Here is a 21,085-nt window from a genome sequence, read left to right as displayed (position 1 = left end):
GGTCCCAGGAGGTCTCACCATAAACAGTACCCAGTCTAGCAGTGTACCTTCTATAAATCCATGGACGATAATACCGAAATAAAGGCATTATTCCCGTCTTTTGGAATGAAAGTAGCAGACGTGTCCTCAGTTTTGGATTAATGAGTCGGGAAGCAGAAGCACAAGAGAAAAGAAATGGAAGTTTGGCCCGTGAAATGGTTCTGGTGCCTTCTGATGTCATAGCTAAGATACCGTGAACACTCTGTAAGTTCCATGCAGTTGACTCAACAATACCTTTCATCCTCTTTAAAGGTAGGCCTCAAGCACAGGGGGCTTGCTTGTTAATGACCCATAAACAGTCTCACTAGATCCCATTTGAGCCGCATATGCTTTGTCTCTGAACATCCTTTTCTGCTTGCTTAGCTTTGATCACAATTCAAGACAGAAATGTGAAATGATTCATTCAAGCTAGCAAGGTAACCGGATGAGCAGCATGTTAGGGAAATGCTAGCAAGCTCACTTTTGGGATGTTAATGTTTTAAAATACTACCCTCATGAAGCACGAGAACTACTTACAGCGGCATCCAATCAACAAAGGAACTCGGTTAGTGTAATTTTTTTTTCATAATTTACCATAAAAGCTTGCAGGAATATTATTTTATTTATTATTCATATTTCTATACCGCCCACTCTCCCAGGATTCTGGGAGGTTTACACCAAAGACAGTATACTAAATAGCATATTGCCCCCAACAATCTGGGTCCTCCTTTTACCCACCTTGGAAGGACGGAAGGCTGAGTCAACCTTGAGCCTGGTGAGATTTGATTCAGCAGTCAGCTGAAGTAGCTGCAGTACTACACTCTAACCACTGCGCCACCTCGGCTCATATCAGGGTTTTTTTTAAAAAAATAATCTCTATTCACAAATAAAGGTAGGAGGCGGACTTGTTGGACTAAGTCCTTCTGTAATAGAATGTGGTGTAGGAAGAAAATCCAGTTCCAGTTCCAAGCCAGGAATAAAATGGAGGCTGCTTAAGAAAGAAAGTTTATTATTGAGCAGAATCCAGCTACAGCAGTGATGCCTAACTTTTTCTGGACGGAGTGCACAAAGCATGTGTGCCCAAACCCACAAAATGTAATGCGTGCGCCCCCCGCATGCACCCCTGCATATGCATGTGCCCCCCCATGCACGCACCCCCGCGCATGCGTGGCAGAGACCTGAAGACCAACTGGCCGGTGAGAGACCAGCGCGCATGCGGCTGGGTTGAACTGGGGTGATGGCTCGTGTGCCCACAGAGAGGGTACTGTGTGCCACTTCTGCCACGCGTGCCATAGGTTCGTCATCACGGACCTACAGCATGTGGTTCTGGGACAGCTGACAAAATGGTTGAATGAGTGGATGGATCTTTATAGGTTTCTGTGACTTTGAAGTTTGAACTGTTCTGGGGATGGTGCAATGAAGGCGCTTGTGTCTTTTGGTATTTCAATAGTGGTGAGTTAATCCTACCGTGTTTCCCCGAAAATAAGACCCTGTCTTATATTTTTTTGAACCCTGAAATAAGCGCTTGGTCTTATTACCATGCGCTCAAAAGCCCGATTGGGCTTATTATCAGGGGATGTCTTGTTTTGGGGGAAACAGGGTATTATGTCCTAAAAGGTCAAGTCCTGTGTTGGAAGAAACATCCTTCTAGGTTCTGCTCCAAGTGGGGAAAAAGACACTGGAAACATGGAAAGATGTTTTGGAAAGATGGTTTAATGGTGGACAGGATCACATGGCTTGAGTTCCTGAACAGAAAAGGGGCAGATACAGTAAATCCTCGGGTTTTTATGCTCTCTCTGACTCTGCATTTCTTGGGGCCCCAAAAGAGTATCCTGATTGGTTGTCAGACTCCCAGGGGGTGGGGGTCTTAGCTAGCCGATGGTCACATGTGCTTCCTAGATCACATGTGGTGAGTTTCTGCTGCTATTGTGTAGAGGGCTAATCCTATCTTTGTTGGATCTTTGGCAATTCCTACTATGGCTCTGCCTGAAGGAGGCAGATCTTTGTTGTGTAGCATAGACTGGCCCAGGCCTTAATGGCCCATTGACAAAAGGGTGGGGGGCAGGAAGGTGGGAGCTGCTTTGTCTGTAAAATATGCTTCTCCATTTCTCATCCAGGGAAATATAATATTCTGCCCTTTTCATACGTCCCAAAATATTTCACTCTTCCAGGAAAGGGGTGGGTGCTAACTTCCTACACCTGTCTTTAGAATTTGGGTGGGGGAACGCCAATTCTTAATCCCATTACCTGGAGCTGAAGGTCTTTTGTTTGTGAATAGATTGGTCCAGGCTTTCTTAAAGGGCACAAAATTTCCTTCTCTAAAGACTTCAGGCATTTATTGGGGGCTGTTTTACTATGCAGGAAACTGGGGCTGCTTTGGGGGGGGGGCTTCCCACAGTGACTAATGAGAAGACCTTTTTCTTAGTTGGCATTCAACTAGGTTGATGCATTTCCATCCCCACCATCCATCCAGTCACAGTTGAAGAAGCTTCTTGGATGAGAAGGAAAACTTGTCTTCAAAAGAAAACCAGAAAGTCCAATTGCCTCTTGAAAAAGCACCTTTGGGACAACTATGACCTGGATGACCGAGAATTTCCATAGAGATTTCCATCCTAGTTTGTTAAGATCTCTGTCTCTAGGAATGGATTCTTAGGAATGGATTTATCTGATGTGGCTTTCATAAATGCTTAAGGGGAGGCTCACAGATTACATAAAGCCAAAGCCCGCCCAACCATCATTTCACCTTGTCCCCTGCATACCACACACATACACACACTCTTGGGACATCTCCCTCTAGTTTTACTTCCTCCACAGGCTTCTGCTCCAAGGCATGTCCGGTTGTTTTCAGTGATCCTGGCATCACCGTCTCACCAGACATGTGGTCACCTGGAATGGATCTGCTCTCCCCTTTTCCTTTTCGGCGCATTTAACCCAAATACAGTCTTAAAAAAGATCAACAGCCCACCAAAAGGGGCGGGCAAGAGGCGGGAAGCATCTGCCTGGGAAAATGCAAGACCTTTAAAAGGGCGGTTTCCCGCATTTTCTAGGGTGGCCATTGATTGATCTGGAAGAGGGTAAGTGGTTTCAAAAGAGGGGCATCGCCTTTTTCATATGTGTGTGTGTGTCTGTGTGTCTGTGTGTGTCTGTGTGTGTGTGTGTGTGTGTGTAAGAGAGCTCCTAGTTATGAAATGTGCTTCGCCCCCACCCCCGACCCCAACCCTCTTCATTCATCGCAATGATTTTCCGGTGTACCGGAATGCATCACCCATTCTGCCCGAACGCGATCATAATTTTAAAAAACAACAACACACAATTAAAATGGGGAGAGGGCAAAGTAAGCCTCCTCTCCGCCCAGCCGGACTCTCTGGTTTCCATAGAAACTCCAAACAGCCTCCTGAGAGTTATCTAATGGGGAAGGAGCTGTCCGGACCCGAACCGGCGGGAAAGAGAAAATCAGCCTCGGAATCCCGTCCCGGTTCGTACTGCAGATCTCCAGCCATGGGAGGTGGGCGTGGGAGGGGAACGAGGCGCGCGGACCGCTGGCGAAGGACCCGGGACGCTTTTGGAAAGCCAGAAGGTCCCAACCTGAGCTAGAGAGATCTGTTGTCTCCTCCCTCCCTCCCATCTCCCCTTTGGCGGCGAGAGAAAGTGCCCTTGGCACATGCTCAGAGGCGCTCTTCCCGTCTGTCATCGATGCAGATGGTTGGGGTTTGAAATCCCGGTTCAAAGCCGTGGTTTCATGCAACGAAAAGCATTGGGGCTTTAGTGGGAATGTGGTGCCTTCTTGTTATGTGAAAAGTTTAAAATTGGGGTAAAATTCCCAGTTATGGAAATGGTTTCAAATTTTTGGAGTGGGGGGGGGGGGAAAGAGGCTGGATAATAATCAAATAGCTGCGGGGGTGGGGGTGAGAGTGGGGAAATGCCTTGGTGGCGCAGGGGACTAAACTCCTGTTAAAGAAGCACTTAGCTGCCAGCTGCCTGCAATTATTGCAAGTTCAATTCTCACCAGGCTCAAGGTTCTCAGCCTTCCATCCTTCCCAGGTAGGTAAAATGAGGACCCGGTTTGTGGGGGCAATAAACTGACTTTGTATAAAATAGAACACCGCTTAGGGCGGACCAAAAAGCCATACTAAGCAGGTATATACAAAAGTATGAAGGCTTAATGCATTGTAAGCCGCCCTGAGTCTCCGGGGAAGGGCGGCATATAAATCGAACAAACAAACAAACAAACAAACAAATAAATAAATAAATGCATTGGCATGGGAAGTGCAGGGTACACAGGTAGTTGTGCACCCTGGGACAATTAAGGAGTGCTTCATTTCTAGAAGGAGGTTGTTGGTGTGAGGTTTAAATTGATTTGCCAAATCAAATTGATTTGCAAACTGCCCCCTTGGCTCTCTTGTGATTCCTGTGGCAACTGGGATTACTCTGAAGTAAAGGAAAAATCCTGAAAAAAAAGGTGTTAATAAATCCAGCGGGAATACGATGAGTTCAGTTGGGGCACTGATGCAAAAGCTTTTGGCAATCTGTCAATGGCTGTGGGTGTGTTTGTTAATTTCTGATATGTGTCTCTCTCTCTCTCTCTTTTTTTTTTAGAAGTTCAAGGTGATGTAATGAAAATCACCTCTCAGTTTTGCTCACAATAGCCCTGTAAAGGTTGGTTAGATTGAGAGGCAGTGATTGGTTTAAAGTTGCCCACTGGGTTCTGTGGTTAATTTGAAACCTGAATCTTGGTTTACTTTGTCTCAGTCAAGCTTTCTAACCACTGCACCTCAATGGAGCTAAATAGATCCCTCCATGTTCTCTGCAGGAATAATCTAAATATCCTTGGACCTAAAAGTGTCTTGCTTGCAACAGGGTTTTTTCAAAAATATTCTTTTATTGAGCCCTGGTTTACAACCTTCTAATGGTTGTAAATGCTCCAACACTGGAAGTTTTTAAGAAGAGATTGGATAACCATTTTTGTCTGGGTTCCAAGTAACACCCCCAACAAAAGAAGACTCCAAGGCTAGAAGTTCCTCAAAGTTCCATTTTATTAGAGATGTCATATTGGCACATCTGGGAAAACCCGAATCTGAAAGCTTCCAGGTTTTCCCCACCCAAAAGAAAGTCCAAGTCCCTTCCCCTGCACCCATATGTCCATCACATGGTCCAACCAAAGCACCGTCCCAACTGGAGAGGCCTCTCAGTCACACCACTCCAGGTGCAGGCTGAACGTCCTTGATTCTCAAAGAAAGGAATATTATTATGGCTAGATATCTCTCTAACTCCATGCAATCCCCCCTCCCAGTTTCCCACAGCACTACATTTGGCTGCCCTGAAGATCTAAAGAAAAAGATGGCCTCCAAGGCTGACAATAGGGTTTCCTGCCTAAGCAGGGGGTTGGACTAGAAGACCTCCCAAGGTCCCTTCCAATTCTGTTATTCTATTCTAATAGGGAGTGAAGTCAGTTTGGTGTAGTAGTGGTTAAGGCACCAAGCTAGAAACCAGGAGATGTGACTTCTAATCTTGCCTTAGGCACGAAGTCAGCTGGATGTTTTTGGGCCAACCACTGGGAGATTGTGAGTTCTAGTCCTGCTTTAGGCAGGAAAGCCAGGTGGGTGACTTTTCGCCAGTCACTTTCTCTCTCAGTTCCTGTTAAGGAAGAAGGAAACAATGGCAAACCCTTCCAGAAAACCTTGCCGAGAAAACTGCAGAGATTAGCTTAGGCAGTCACCAGGAGTCAAAAACTGATTTGAGGGCACAGTTAGTCCTTGATTTACAACAGTTCGTTTAGTGATTGTTCAAAGTTACAATGGCACTGAACAAGTGACTTGTTTTTCTCGCTTACGACTGTAGCAGCATTCCCCAATAGTCACATGATCAAAATTCAGACACTTGGCACTGATGCATATTTATGACGGTTGTAGTTTCCCAGGGTCAGGGGTCAGCAACCTGCGGCTCTGGAGCCACATGTGGCTCTTTCACCCCTCTGCTGCGACTCTCTGTCACTCAAAATATGCGTCACAGCCGCCAATGTGCGACACCTGCCGGCATGTGATTTATTAAGCTTTTCAACCCCCAGTAGGCTAAGCATGGATAAATCCAAGAAAAGAAAAGTTTCAGAAGAAAACAGAAGGTTTAATTCAACTACATATGCTAGTTTGGTGGCCGCTCAAGAAATAGCCAGGCGTGGGGAGGGTTTTGTGGCTCCCAGTGTTTTCTTTTCTGTGGGAAATGGGTCCAAATCAGAGGTGAAATGCTCCCGGTTCGGACCGGATCGCCCGATCCGGTAGCGATGGCGGGTGGTGGTTTGGAGAACTGGTAGCAAAAATCCCTGCACCCCCCCACCATGCTCAGCTGAGTTGCACGATCATCAGAGGCTTTTTTTTTTTTTACTTTTAAAAGCATTTTTTCTACAACCTCTTCCGACGAAAAAATACTTTTAAAAGTTAAAAAAAAAAAGCCTCTGATGATCGCACGGCTCAGCTGGGATCCTCAGAGGCTTTTCAAAGCATTTTTTTCTGCAACCTTCTTGGCTGAAGAGGTGGTTAAAAAAAATGCTTTGAAAAGTCTCTGACGATCCCAACTGAGTTGCCTGATCGGCAGAGAGGCTTTTCAAAGCATTAGAAAAAATGCTTTGAAAAGTAAAAAAAAAAAAAAAAAAGTTGGCCACGCCCACCCAGTCACATTACCTCCACCACCACCAAGCCACACCCACAGAACCGGTAGTAACACATTTAACATTTCACCCCTGGTCCAAATGGCTCTTTGAGTGTTTAAGGTTGCAGACTCCTGCCCAGGGTCATGTGATCACCTTTTGCGACTTTCTGACAAAGTGGGGAAGCCAGATTCACTTAACCACCGTGTTACTGACTTAACAACTTCAATGATTCGCTAAACAACTGCGGCAAGAAAAGTTAAGCAAGACTTAACTGTCTTGCTTAGCAACATACATTTTGGGCTCAACTGTGGTTGTATGTCGAGGACTACTTGTAAACAGACACACACATACAAAGGCAAAAAGACAAAAACAGCGAGTAGCTGCCTCAATTATAAAGCAGATTGCACTGAGATATATGGCGTAAGTGATGTGGAGAAATTAGACCACACATTGTTAACGGTGAGCTGTCACTTGTCCTTTCCAGGTGGCTGTGCACTGCGCCATGACTGACGTACCTGGTAATTGTGAGTTGCTGTACAGACGGTGGATCTGGCACCTAGAATATGCAGGTGAATTGAGAAAATAGTGCATGCAAAATATTACGATTATAGCATTTTGGTGTCATGAATTGATGTAGGTCATCAAGTACTCTGTGCTGGTTTCTAAATTAAAGCATCAATGACAGATGGTGGCACTTTTGCATGAAAACATCTAGCAAAGAATAGCTTGCTATCTCTCTAAATAATTATGTAATGTATACTTCGATGTATAAATAAATACCGAGTCATTTCTGGTGAGATGGGCGAGGATATAAATTAGAAAAATAAATAAAAGTTATTTCTACTATCAAGCTGCTCTTATAATTACAAATGTTTTCCTAACACTCAAAACAGAATTTACTTCCAGTGATTGGAGTTCCATTGCTATTACTTAATGCTCTTTTAAAGAACTGCTGTTTGATTCCACACCTTACTTTTATTTTTATTTATTTATTAGAAAATTTATATTGCCGCCTATTCGCACATGGCGACTCAAGGCGACTTATGGGGATATAAAATCATCACATATAAAAAATAAAACCAATAAAAGAAAATAATAAAATAATATAATAGCCCCCCACCCCTCACTCTGGCAACAACACATCACGTAAGCCATTTAATGGGCTCCATCCCACTCTGGGTTCCCCAGGCCTTCTGGCAGAATCAGGTCTTCAGTGCCTTCTGGAAGGGGGGGGCATTCTAATCTCTGGGGGGGGATGATGTTTGTTATAAACAGGCATTAGTAGATAGCGATAATAATAATGCTTTCATTCATTCTTCTATTTATTTTAATCAAATACCATCTACAGTATTGGCAATATCATTTACATTTCCGAATGTGTTCAGGTAACCTAAACTTACTCCCTGTTGTTCAGTGACCCTTAGAAGTTACAACAGCTTTGCAAAGGGTGGTTTATGGTTTGCAAAGCACTTATGGCCATCGTAAAACATTGGCTGACACACACACCTTAGTCACATGACTGCATTCTTTGCAATCTGTTCGCATTTAGGACTGGTTCAGAGGTGGGTTTCAGCAGGTTCTGACCAGTTCTGGAGAACCGGTAGTGGAAATTTTTAGTAGTTCGGAGAACCGGTAGTAAAAATTCTGACTGGCCCCGCCCCCATCTATTCTCTGCCTCCCAAGTCCCAGCTGATCGGAAGGAAATGGGGATTTTGCAGTAACCTTCCCCTGGATTGGGGAGGGAATGGAGATTTTATAGTATCTTTCCCCTGCCACGGCCACCAAGCCACACCCACAGAACCGGTAGTAAAAAAATTTGAAACCCACCACTGGACTGGTTGCCAAGTACTCAGTGATCATGTGATTGTCAATTGCGATCTTCTCTGCTGGCTTCCCCAGAAAGTCAATGGGGAAATTGGCAGAGAAGTTGCAAGCTGCTGCCACCTGTTGAAAAGACTCCTTTTTATCTCTTGGGGCTGGCTGAAAGAGCTATTGGCCCAGGGGAGTTGACATCCATGGGGTGCAGAACAGTGGTGGGTTCCTCCCGGTTCGGTCCAGTTCGGCTGAGCCGGTAGCGGTGACGATATGACATCACCGAACCGGTTCTCCCCCCCACCCCCGACATTATTCTTACCTTTTATTTGGTCCCATCCCCAATCTATTGCTGCCTCCTGAGTCCCAGTTGATGACTAGAGGGGAAAAAACCTGTTTAAACTCTTGCCGCAGGGCTTCAAAGGGCCGTCCTACAGCTGATCAGTGTTAAAAACAAACAAATGAGTCGGGTCGTAAGTGCGAGGACTGGTCGTAAGTGCGAGGACCTTCCAGAAATGACTCTGACCAGCTAGCCACGCCCACCTAGTCACATGACCTCCAAGCCACATCCATAAAATAAGCCACGCCCACAGAACCGGTAGTAAAAAAATTTAGAACCCACCCCTGGTGCAGAAATGAAACTTAAGAACATGCTCCCTTCCCCATCCCACCCAGGAGACCTCAGCCAGTGATAGGGCTCCATAGAGAGCATAAATTGCAAGAACCTTCCATATGATTATGAGAATGTCACCCACTTGCAGAAAGTGCATGTCTCGCATTGGTTGGGTGTACCTGTCAGTAGCTGCAGAGCAATGCAAAGGTAAATGGAGCATTTTGCGCACGCTGCTGGGCTCTGTAGCCGGACGAGGCCTCCAGGGTCTGGTGGTCTGGGGCCTCCAAGGCTTTCCCCCCCTTTTGAGGCACCCCCATGCCTCAAAGGTTTAACAACCTGTGTGGTTGCTTAACAACCACAGCTGGGAGAGTCGAGATTGTGCTCATTGAGCGAAGCGGTTTGCATGGCCGTCTCACTTAATGATCAATATTCTGGTTTCAATTGTGGTCATAAATTGGGGACTACCTGTATTTTTAGCATATTGGTGGAACTCCTCCACTTTTTCCATTGCTTCTGCTCCTTTTTGAACAAATTGTCCACTTCAATTGCTATGTTCCAAACATGGGAGTCATCTTAACAGGTCACAGTTACATTTATGAGTCATGTGTCTTTTTTGTATTAGGAATTCAATCTCATCTTATTTATTTGCCATAATTGAGGCATTCATGTATTTTAAAAAAATGGCCGTGAACTTTATGTTCCAATGTTCTTTCTCATTTTTTTTTTCATTGACTGGTTAATGTTTCGTAACATCAACATTCCTACTTTCTTCTACAATGCATTAGAGTTTAATTTTGATGTTTCTTTCTGGTTTATCTTTCAACCCACACAGGATTCAGTTTCAAGCCCTCTTGAAAAATTCTCTGCATATTTGGCCAGGTATATTTTTACCAGACCATGTGTGGTTCAATCTATCTTGCACCACACATCCAGCCATCGTTCAGATAAATTAAATCATGGTCTTAGAAAGTAAATCTCCCTAGTTGTAAGGAATGAAGTTGGGGGAAAATAATAATGAGAAATTCCCAAGCCAGAGAGAACTGTTATTAGATGCTTCTTGTAGACATCTGGAGAGGATCCCTAAGCATCCACTGAATTAGAAAAAGAGGAGGAAAACCCCTAGCTTGGTACTAATAAAGAAGAATATTTGTAGCTCAGGGCTGACATGAAGGATCCTTGGTGTTCTCTGAGCGAGCTTGTGCCAGGTCTGGAAACCATATTTTGCATTGGGCCTTTAGGCCTGCCACATTTCTTATTATGGGAAACTGGGAGGGGGGATTGTATGGAGCATGGATGATATATAGTCATAATAACATTCTTTTCTCAGAGAGTCAAGGACATCTTGCCCTGCAACTGGAGGGCTTGAACTGGGAGGCCTCTCCAGTTGGGACGGTGCTTTGATTGGGCCACGTGATGGACTTGTGGGTTCTGGGCAGGGACTTGGACGTTCTGTTGGGTGGGAAAAACCTGGAAGCTTTCAGATTCGGGTTTTCCCAGATGTGCCAATATGACATCTCTAATAAAATGGAACTTTGAGGAACTTCAAGCCTCGGAGTCTTCTTTCTTTGGGGGTGTCACTTGGAACCCTGACAGCTTGTTTTCTGGCAGGTGTTTTGTTACCCAAACTAGGTAACATCATCAGTGCTAGGGCAAAACATCTGCAAGAAAACAAGCAAACTCAGAGAGTACCAGGCACTTTTTGACTTGGTTTATACAGTGGTATTTTGGTACTCATCCTTGATTGGTTCCAGGAGGCACAATGAGTACTCAAAACAATGAGTACCAAACACATTTTTCCCATAAGGAATAATGTAGTGAGTCACAAGACAGCCAACACCGATAAGTTCTAGCTTGTGTGTTGAGTACCAAACAAACGACGAAATTTTCCTGTCAAAATGTGTTGAGTAGCAAATTTGATGAGTTTCAAAGCAGTCGAGTACCAAGGTATCACTGTATAGACTTTGATTTTCGTGTACTACAGCAGGCAAGTCTTTTATGTATACATGGCGTCATTTTTGTCTGCTAATAGAGCGTTCTACTGGAGCTGTGGTGGCACAGTGGTTAGAATGCAGTATTGCAAGCTAACTCACTGCTCACAACCAGGAGTTCGATTCTGACTGGCTCAAGGTTGACCCATCCTTCCATCCTTCCAACGTCCGTAAAATGAGGACCCAGATTGGTGGGGGCAATATGTTGACTCTGTAAACTGCTTAGAGAGGCCTGTAAAGCACTTTGAAGCAGTATATAAGTCTAATTGCTATTGCTATAAGCCAAGTTCCGAAAAAGGGTTTAAATGAAGAACTAAGATATACAGCCAAGCGTGGTATGAAGCTTGCCATCAAATGTTGACAACATTTCCAAAACTAAGTGTTTACTTATTTTCTTCTTATTTTCTTTGCTACTCCTATTCTATAAGCTGAAAGGAGCAAATCTGCAAATAGCATTGTAATACAATTAGAACAGCTCTTGGTAACTCTTTGGGAAGTTGCTCTTTCTATCATATCTGTCACTTTTTCCCAGCCATGAAATGATAATAAATCTCAGCCCATGGTCAGGCCAGTGTCCTAGACGCCCATTCAGCAGAAGTATAGTTTGATTAGGTAGCATCTAAAGCAATGATGACAAAAAGGGAGCACTTCGTGCATGTGCTCGTCAGGGCCGCGACCAAGAAGAGGATCTGCCCAGGGGGCATACATGTGCCGGATAAAGTACTTCCAGCCAGCAAGTCTTCCGGTTACTGCCGCACATACGCATGCGCCAATCAGCTGGCTGGCGAGCATGCTCACGCCGGAAAATGGAAGACCATCTCTTCTGGTTTCTGGCACTGCCACCCGCACAAAGGCCAGCTGATCGTTGTGTGTGCATGCGCTCCAGGAACCCGGAAAAAGAATGGGCGACGCTGTGCATGCCAGGCAACATGGCTCCGTGTGCCACATCGAGCACACATGCCATAGGTTTGCCTTCACAGATCTAAAGCAAAGAACGAAAAAGAATGAAGCCAAGAAACACAATTGATTGCCTTCTTGCAGAACAAAGGTGTAAATAGTCTGAATATACACATAGTAGTTTCAATCGTTCATTGTGTCCAACTACATTTGTCTGGCTAGACAAGGAACTGCAAGAACAAACATCGAAGAGCACAAAAAGTCTGATCAGTAAATTTATTGTAGAAAAACAAATGAAGCCATTATGATAGCAGCTGCCATGTATTAAACACAAGACCAATTGATAACAAAATCAATATACATGGTTGTTGTTTATTACGTCTGTTTTTCTTGCCTGCATGGTTAATGGGAGAAAAGCAGGGGTGAAATGCTCCTGGTTCGGACCGGATCACCCGATCCGGTAGCGATGGCGGGGGTGGTTCGGAGAACCGGTAGCAAAAATCCCTGCGCCCCCCCCCCCACCATGCCCAGCTGAGCCGCAGGATCATCAGAGGCTTTTTTTTTTTTTTACTTTTAAAAGCATTTTTTCGACAACCTCTTCTGATGAAAAAATGCTTTTAAAAGTTAAAAAAAAAAGCCTCTGATGATCGCGCGGCTCAGCTGGGATCCTCAGAGGCTTTTCAAAGCATTTTTTTCTGCAATCTCTTGGCCGAAGAAGTGGTAAAAAAATGCTTTGAAAAGTCTCTGACGATCCCAGCTGAGTTTCCTGATCGGCAGAGGCTTTTCAAAGCATTAGAAAAATGCTTTGAAAAGTTTAAAAAAAAAAAAAGTTGGCCACGCCCACCCAGTCACATTACCCCACCACCACCACCAAGCCACACCCACAGAACCGGTAGTAACAAATTTTACATTTCACCCCTGGAGAAACGCCACTCTTTTTAGGGTGGAAGAAATGATTTCCCTCTGTCCCTTGTTTTGGTAATAGACTAGCCTTATAATCATGCTGTTTGCCTGTGATCACATGAGTTTTCATACATAGTTTGGGTTTCAGCAGGTTCTGACCAGTTCTGGAGAACCGGTAGCGGAAATTTTGAGTAGTTCGGAGAACCGGTAGTAAAAATTCTGACTGGCCCCGCCCCCATCTATACTCTGCCTCCCAAGTCCCAACTGATCGGGAGGAAATGGGGATTTTGCAGTAACCTTCCCTTGGAGTGGGGTGGGAATGGAGATTTTATAGTATCCTTCCCCTGCCATGCCCATCAAGCCACACCTGGTAGTAAAAAAATTTGAAACCCACCACTGGTTTGAACCCCTGAGAATAGCTGGCTTTTGATGTACCACTTGAATCCCTGTTTCTTGCAGACAGCAAATGTCATGAATTTATGTGTTCAGTCAGCACATATTTGTGTTTCATTATAGTGATTAAATAGGAACAGTAACTCTTCTATTTATTTGACACAGCTGCCTCCCCTCTAATCTTCAAGGACTATTCATTTTTTTTTTTACTTGCGCAGCAATTTCTTTTATTTTTTTATTTTCCATTTAAATGCTTGAAGCCTTTTCCTTCTGCAAAGCCATCAAAGCTGTTCTAATTTCAGAAGTCCAAATCTTCTGCATCTTGTTGTGATTGCCCTTATTATCCCTTCTTTGTCTTTCGTTAGATCTCTTCCTCGTAAAGTCTGTTTCCTCCGACAATTCATATTATAGTGCCTCCTGCGGTCTCATACATTTTCATCCCCTCTTATGACCAGATGTTATTTTTCATTGCTCCAATCCTTATTTTTATTCAAACACCACTACAGGTTTGCTGTTGCTGCCAGGTTTCCAGTCAGCCAGGAACACAAACATGCCTCAAATGTTCTACGTCACAATTGTAGCCTGTTACCTTACCTTGTAATCTGTTACCTTAACTTTTGTTTCTTCAGTTATCACCAGCAGAAAGCCCTTTTAATTTCACTTTTTTTTTTTATTTGATTTATATGCCGCCCTTCTCCGGAGACTCAGGGCGGCTTACAATGCGTTAAGCAATAGCCTTCATACTTTTTGTATATTTATACAAAGTCAGCTTATTGCCCCCACAACTGGGTCCTCAATTTACCTACCTTAGAAAGGATGGAAGGCTGAGTCAACCTTGAGCCTTGGCGAGATTCGAACCCTGCAGTAATTGCAGGCAGCTGGTCTTAATAACCAGCTTAATAACAGGGTGCCTTAAACCACTGTACTACCAAGGCTCTTGTTTGCCTTCCAAATTGGTAGATTTGGTAACTTTGGTGAATACCCACAAGGAGAAAATGGTTAAGGACTCCATTTTAAATTTGTCCACCAGATTCCATTTCCAAACTCTTTCCCTGTGTTCTCACTGATTGAAGGCGGTTTCCCACCCAGTGTTAATAGATTGGAAGAAAAACGAAACCCAGATAGTCCTCAACTTACCGCCACAATTGAGCCCCAAATTTATGTTAAGTGAGAAATTTGTTAAGTGAATTTTGTCCCATGTTACGACCTTTCTTGAGTTGTTAAGTGAATCACTGAAGTTATAGTTAGTAACAGAGTTATTAAGTGAATCTGGCTTCCACATCGACTTTGCTTGTCAGAAGCTTGCCCACAAGCGAACCGGTAGCAACAGGTTTTGAAACCTGCCCCTGGCTTGAAAGCATGCAAATGCGTGTAGATAAATAAGTACCACTTTGGTGGGAAGATAACAGTGCTCCGAGATGTCATGCTGATCATATGACCACAGAAATGTCTTTAGATAGCACTGGCCTTGAAATGGAGATGAGCATCTCCCTCTATAGTCAGAGACAACTAGCAGAGTAAAATCCATAGGGACCCCTTTACATTTTTTATGTTAATTGTTCATTCTACACTGGAATAGTGAATTTTATTTTATATCTTTTCTGTTCTATTAATTATACCATATTTGAATGAATTCGATGTTCTATATATTTTGGGATTGTTTAAAAAAATGTTTTTAAACATTTTTAATGTTTTAAATAGTTTTCCAATCTATCCAGAGAATTTTGGATTAAAAAAAAATTAATACATAAATATGGTTTCTTGTAGGCAGGCCTGAAGTGTAAAGGAGAAGGAGATAATGACACAGAAAGGAGAAAAAGACTTAGAAGAGGAGGTGAGGGAACATCTCCTCCAACTTAAATTAAGATTTATTGATGTATATATTTGTTTGCTAGATTTCTTTTTTCTCAAGGTCCTTGAAGCAGCCTACTTCAGAAAATCCTTTCATTTTTTTTCTCTCTCTCCACAACAAGAAGAATGGTTTGGGCTCAAGTTCCATGAGCCTGTATCTGATAATAAGGGGAAAAAATGAGATATGGCCTTCAAACAATGTGACTCTGAGTGGTGTACAGCAAAAAAGCAAACAATAAACCCCCAAATCCCCCAAATCATATATTATTAAAAAATGCTGTACATGGGATAATATCATGATGGGGAGTTTTTTTTGGTTTTAAAATCCTAAAAACCAGAACCTGTTGTTTCACAACAGTAACAAAGATTCTTTGGGATATCAATATTTTGGTTCAGTTTTTTTAATTACCACAGGAGGTGGTAAAGGCCTTCTTTTTTTATATGTGCAGTAGAAACATTCTTTGTTCCATGCGAACATTTACCTTAAAAAAAAAAATCTTTATCTAAATGAGTTCAGTTAGTAGATTAAAGCCGGATGGAGATGTGTCCTGCAGTGTCGAACGTATGCACCAGTCATCGACTGCATCACATACTAGCAGATACAAGCCAGAAGGTAAGTGGCCAGGATCCTGCCAGGTCCTATTTAGTATGAGCAATTGCAAACCGCAGGTGTGATGCCCCATTCAGTAATAATGCCTGAGTTAGGAAAAGGCCAAAGATGCTAGCAGTTGACGCCCCGAGGAAAGTTTTAGGCTGTTTTTCATCTACGTCAGCTACCACATTCTGATTAAGAACATCAGGAGAATTCTGCTGAATTAAATCCATGACTCACCTAGCTGTGCATTCTATTTTTCTATCAGACGGTGAATAAAGACACTAACTTCTGCCTGTTTTTCCACAGCCAATGGTTGCCAAAAGCAGGTTGCTTTTGATCTTTGGGGGTAAATATATAATCAGCTGAGGTTTTGGTAGCTTCTTTCTAGACCCGTGATGGCGAACCTATGGCACGGGTGCCACAGGTGGCACGTGAAGCCATATTGGTGGGCACGCGAGTGTTGCCCTAGCTCAGCTCCAGCGTGCATGTGCGCACCGGCCAACTGATTTTCAGGCCTTCCGGTCCCACCGGAAGTCGGGAAACTGGGCATGGGAAGGCTGTTTTTGCCCTCCCCAGGCTCCTAGAAAGCCTCTGGAGCCTGGGGAGGGGGAAAAACAGGCCTACCGGGCCCACTGTGCCATCGCATGCCAAAAGCAGGGGGAAGTGTGGGGGGGTCATGTGCGCATGCACGGGAGGGCAGGGCACATTGAATTATGGATGTGGGCATACGCACCCACGACCCCCCCGTGACCCCCGCTTTTGGCACGCGACAGCAAAAAGGTTAGCCATCAGTGTTCTAGACTCTCAAAATTTATTAAAAAGCATAAACTTCGGTGAACCGTAGTTTGTTTCATCAACTGTATAGAATGGGCTAAGTCAGAGGTGTCAAACTCGATTTCATTGAGGGCCGCATCAGAGTTGTATTTGACCTTGGGGGGCCGGGGTCGGCATGGCCAGCTCAATGTCACTCATGTCGGGGGCGCCTGTGATAACCATAGCGCTCTGCTAAGGCTCCCGTGCTCCATTTTCCCTCCCAAGCTCCATTTTCGCTGGCAGAGGCACCGCGGGCCTTTGCTCAGTGGTGAAATCCAATTTTTTTTACTACCGGTTCTGTGGGTGTGGTGTGGCTTGGTGGGCGTGGCAGGGGAAGGATACTGCAAAATCTCCATTCCCTCCCCACTCTGGGGCCAGCCAGAGGTGGTATTTGCCGGTTCTCCGAACTACTCAAAATTTCCACTACCGGTTCTCCAGAACCTGTCAGAACCTGCTGGATTTCACCCCTGACTTTGTTGTTTCCAGGGCAGCCTCGCAGGCCAGATCTAAGCACCCCGTGGGCTGGATCTGGCCCTCGGACCTTGAGTTTCACATCCCTGGGCTAACTGATGCAGAATTTAAATCAGGATGAGGTAGAGAGAAAACAAGATGATTAGGCAGATACATTATCTGTGAGACAGATTACAATACAGTTAGTCCTTGGTTAACCATAATTCAAAGTTAAAACAGCACTGAGTAAAGTGACTTAAGATGGGTCCTCATAATTGAGGCCATTGCAGAATCCCTACACAGGTGTAGTCCTTGACTTATAACAGTTCGCTTAGTGACCGTTTGAAGTTACAACAGCACTGGAAAAAAGTGACTTATGATTATTTTTTACACTTATGACCATTGCAGCATCTCTTGCATTTGGATGCTTGACAACTGACTTACATTTATGACGGTTGCAGTGCCCCAGGGTCATATGATCACCTTTTGCAACCTTCTGACAAGCAAAGTCAATGGGGAAACCAGATTCACTTAACAACCATGTTACTAACTTCACAACTGCAGTGAATCACTTAACAAATGTGGCAAGAAAATGGAGCAAAACTGACTTAACAAATTTCTTACTTCGCAACGTACATTTTGGGCTCAATTGTAGTCGTAAGTTGAGGACTTCCTGTAGTCACATGATTGTAATTCAGGTGTTTGGCAACTAGCTCACAATGATAATGATCACAGCGTCCTACAGTCATATGACCCTTTGTCACCAATCCAACAAACACGGAGATCACAATTGGCAATCGCATAATGTCATGCCTAACAAGCACCCGAAGGATTTGCTTAACAACTGCAACTGGAAGTGGTTTTACAATCACTCCATTTGGCGATGGAGGTCCCAGTCCCAATTACTAACATTAACTCAGAACTACCTGCACATTATCAATAAACAATAGTAATGTGGTAAGGATCCATTATGTTTGTTGAGATCCTTATGAGATAATGTCATGGTTCCGAGTAATGATCCCAATCAATTCAGGACTCTGAGGCTGTAGCTTTTCTCAAAGATCTCCTTTATTGGGTACATCCTATTGGCACGTTCAGGTGTGAATCCAACTCTAAATATTTCCCACGGTTTGGTATAATTAAAAGAATAGATATCCCCCCCACCCCCCAGTGTCACAGATCATGTTGACCAACCAGGTAGGTGGCGGGCTTCTCAGCTGCTCCCTCCGGCTGTTACGAATGCTCGTTGAGATGACCTTGGTTCCCATCAGCCCTATCGCTGTTATATTCTGGCACATTAGAAGAAAACATTTCACACTCCATTGGTCCCCTCTCCCTCCATATCAGAGGTGGGTTTCAGCAGGTTCTGACCAGTTCTGGAGAACCGGTAGTGGAAATTTTGAGTAGTTCGGAGTACCGGTACTAAAAATTCTGACTGACCCCGCCCCCATCTATTCTCTGCCTCCCGAGTCCCAGTTGATTGGGAGGAAATGGGGATTTTGCAGTAACCTCCCCCTGGATTGGGGAGGGAATGGAGATTTTACAGTATCCTTCCCCTGCCATGCCCACCAAGCCACACCCACAGAACCGGTAATAAATAATTTTGAAACCCACCACTGCTCCATACGTTTGGCAACTAAGAAACGAAGCAAAGGGAATATGGCTTCAGATAAAGTTGTTTCGAGAGTTGACAGATAAGCTGAAAGCTTTGGACACATCCAGTATGCGTTGAGCAATCTCTTGTTTAATTATACTGGTGAAGTTTCTTTTTTCCAAAATGGCGACCTTACAGAATAACAGAGTTGGGAGGGACCTTGGAGGCCGTCTAGTCCAATCCTCTGCCCAAGCAGGAGCTCCTATACCCGTGATGGCGAACCTATTGCACACGTGCCACAAGTGGCACACGGAGCCATATTGGTGTGCACGCAAGCTCAGCTGTGGCGCACATGTGTGTGCCGGCCAGCTGATTTTCGGGCCTTCTGGGCCACCCAGAAGTAGGGAAACTGGCTGTTTCCTGCCTCCAGAGGGCCTCCATGGGAGTTGGGGAAGGCCGTTTTTGCCCTCCCCAGGCTCCTAGAGAGGCTCTGGAGCCTGGGGAGAGCAAAAAACAGGCCTACCGGGCCCACCATGCCATTGTGTGCCAAAAGCAGGGGGAGCGCGGGAGGGGCGTGCGCGCATGTGTGGGAACGGGGCACATAGAATTATGGGTGTGGGCACGTATGTGTGCAACCCCCCCCCCTCCCCCCGCTTTTGGCACGCAATGGCAAAAAGGTTAGCCATCACTGTCCTATACCATTCTCTTCCAATCTCTTCTTAAAAAAACCAATCCAATCTTTAAAAATCTATAATGGAGCATCCTGTGAAACTGAAATGCTTTTACATTACTTTGTCCTTGTTTTGATCCATCTCATTATCCAGTTCATAGGGTTCTAATTGCTTCCTTCATTGGTTAGTAACTTTCTTAATTGGATGTCCGCAGAATACTGATATCACAGTGGTGGGTTGCTACTGGTTTGCCCCGGATCGGGCAAACTGGTAGCGGCGGCAGGAGGCTTCGCCCAGTCGCTTCTGTGCATGCGCAGAAGCGTTGCGCGTGCACACAAGTGCGCCCACGAGCAAATCAGTATAACGACGGGTTTTGAAACCCATCCCTGTGATATCACCCCAAATTCCATATGACTTCTTCTGTGGTTTTGCTGCACATAAATGATGAGCAATGCTTGGGACAACATGGAACTATATAAGGCACTAACAATCAACAGCTCAAGTGTCAAAACTGATACTAGTCCCATGGCATGAAATGAGTTTGGGACTTATAAAGCTAAGAAAGCAAATTTTGTTTTTTGTTTTTTCCCCCATCCTAGGAAATACAGCTTCACTGATAGATGGGTGCACACAATGCAGCATCAATGTCACCTTTTCTTTCAATCCAGATCGCCTCAAGCAAGCCAGACAGTATGTGGAGAGAGCCATCAAGGTAATGATATCGACTGAATTTGCCTTCTTAGGTCCCGTTCGCTAGATCAACCTCAGTGTGCAGAGAAGAGCAATAGATGATTAGAGGACCAGAGGCTAAAACATATGAAGAACATATGCAGGAATTGGGTATGTCCAGTTTAATGAAAAAAGGGATCAGGGGGTGACATGATAGTATGGATCCAATATCTCAGGGGCTGCCACAAAGAAGAGAGAGTCAGCCTATCTTCCAGAGCACCAGAAGGCAGGACAAGAAGCAATGGGTGGAAACTAATCAAGGAAAGAAGTAAAGTAAAACTAAGGAGAAATTTTCTGACAGCGAGAACAATTAATCAGTGGAATGGCTTCCCTCCAGAAGTTGTGGGTACTCCCTCACTGGAGGTTTTGAAGAAGTGATTGGACAACCATTTGTCTGATATGGTATAGGGCAGAGGTCAGCAACCTGTGGCTCTGGAGCCACATGTGGCTCTTTCATCCCTCTGCTGTGGCTCCCTGTCGCCAGTCGGCACCACAGTTTTGAGAAGAGCTTCCAGTTTGGGAGGCTGGGGGAGAGCAGGGCATGCCAGGAAGAGACTCTATGGCAAGGGGCAAGTTTTCAGGTCACCCCACAATTGATAAGGTTAGGAGTAGTAGAGGAAAAAGGACGCCATGCTAGGAGGAGACTCTATGGTGGGGGAAACAGACTTCCGGTCAGCTCCAGAATTGAACGGGGGGCTTCCGGTTAGGACCTTTGTGGCTCTTTGAATGTTTAAGGTTGCCGACGCCTGGTATAGGGCAGCAATCCCCAATCTTTGTGGCTTGGCAGCTTGATGGGAGAGGGGAAGAGGGGAGCCAGGCCCGCCACTCGCATAAATCAAGCTGCACATGCACGCCAGCCTGCCACTTGCGCGGCCCAGTTGCGAATAGGTCGTGGCCCAATAGTGGACTATGGCCCAGTGGTTTGGGACCCCTGGTATAGGGTTTCCTGCTTGAGCAGGTGGTTGGACTAGAAGACCTCTTAGGTTCCCTTCCAACTGTGTTATTCTTCCATTGAAACCTTTCCTTTGTTTTGGAACATTTTGCCCCTAAGCGCCACTCGGTCTTCCTCCTGCAGTGCAAAATAGCTAATCCTCTCATTGTCCTGCCAACTCATA

General features: G+C 44.7%; 1 protein-coding gene across 23 annotated transcripts in view; it reads left to right on the top strand.

Moving 5' to 3' along the window:
- Nucleotides 1-253: 253 nt before the first annotated feature.
- The window catches only part of TTLL3 (tubulin tyrosine ligase like 3), a 45,001-nt gene continuing 24,169 nt past the window's right edge, over nt 254-21,085 (top strand). For 4 of the 23 annotated variants that reach the window (XM_087888024.1, XM_087888023.1, XM_087888022.1 and 1 more), the window contains exons 1-5: nt 269-583; nt 7,146-7,230; nt 15,035-15,101; nt 15,636-15,731; nt 19,841-19,953. In XM_087888024.1, the coding sequence (XP_087744150.1) occupies nt 7,225-7,230; nt 15,035-15,101; nt 15,636-15,731; nt 19,841-19,953 (282 nt within the window). In that variant the 5' untranslated portion in view covers nt 269-583; nt 7,146-7,224. Of the gene's footprint in view, nt 584-2,968; nt 3,093-3,406; nt 3,494-7,145; nt 7,231-15,034; nt 15,102-15,635; nt 15,732-19,840; nt 19,954-21,085 lie in introns of those variants that run through there. The other 19 variants (XM_087888031.1, XM_087888027.1, XM_087888026.1 and 16 more) reach the window with 13 other exon arrangements.

The sequence above is a fragment of the Pantherophis guttatus genome, chromosome 2 (assembly GCF_059756535.1).
Source record: "Pantherophis guttatus breed Tessera chromosome 2, ASM5975653v1, whole genome shotgun sequence".
In the NCBI taxonomy this organism is placed as follows: Eukaryota; Metazoa; Chordata; class Lepidosauria; order Squamata; family Colubridae; genus Pantherophis; species Pantherophis guttatus.
The sequence above is the reverse complement of the archived record's forward strand: the minus strand, read 5'-3'. Positions and strand labels throughout refer to the sequence as shown.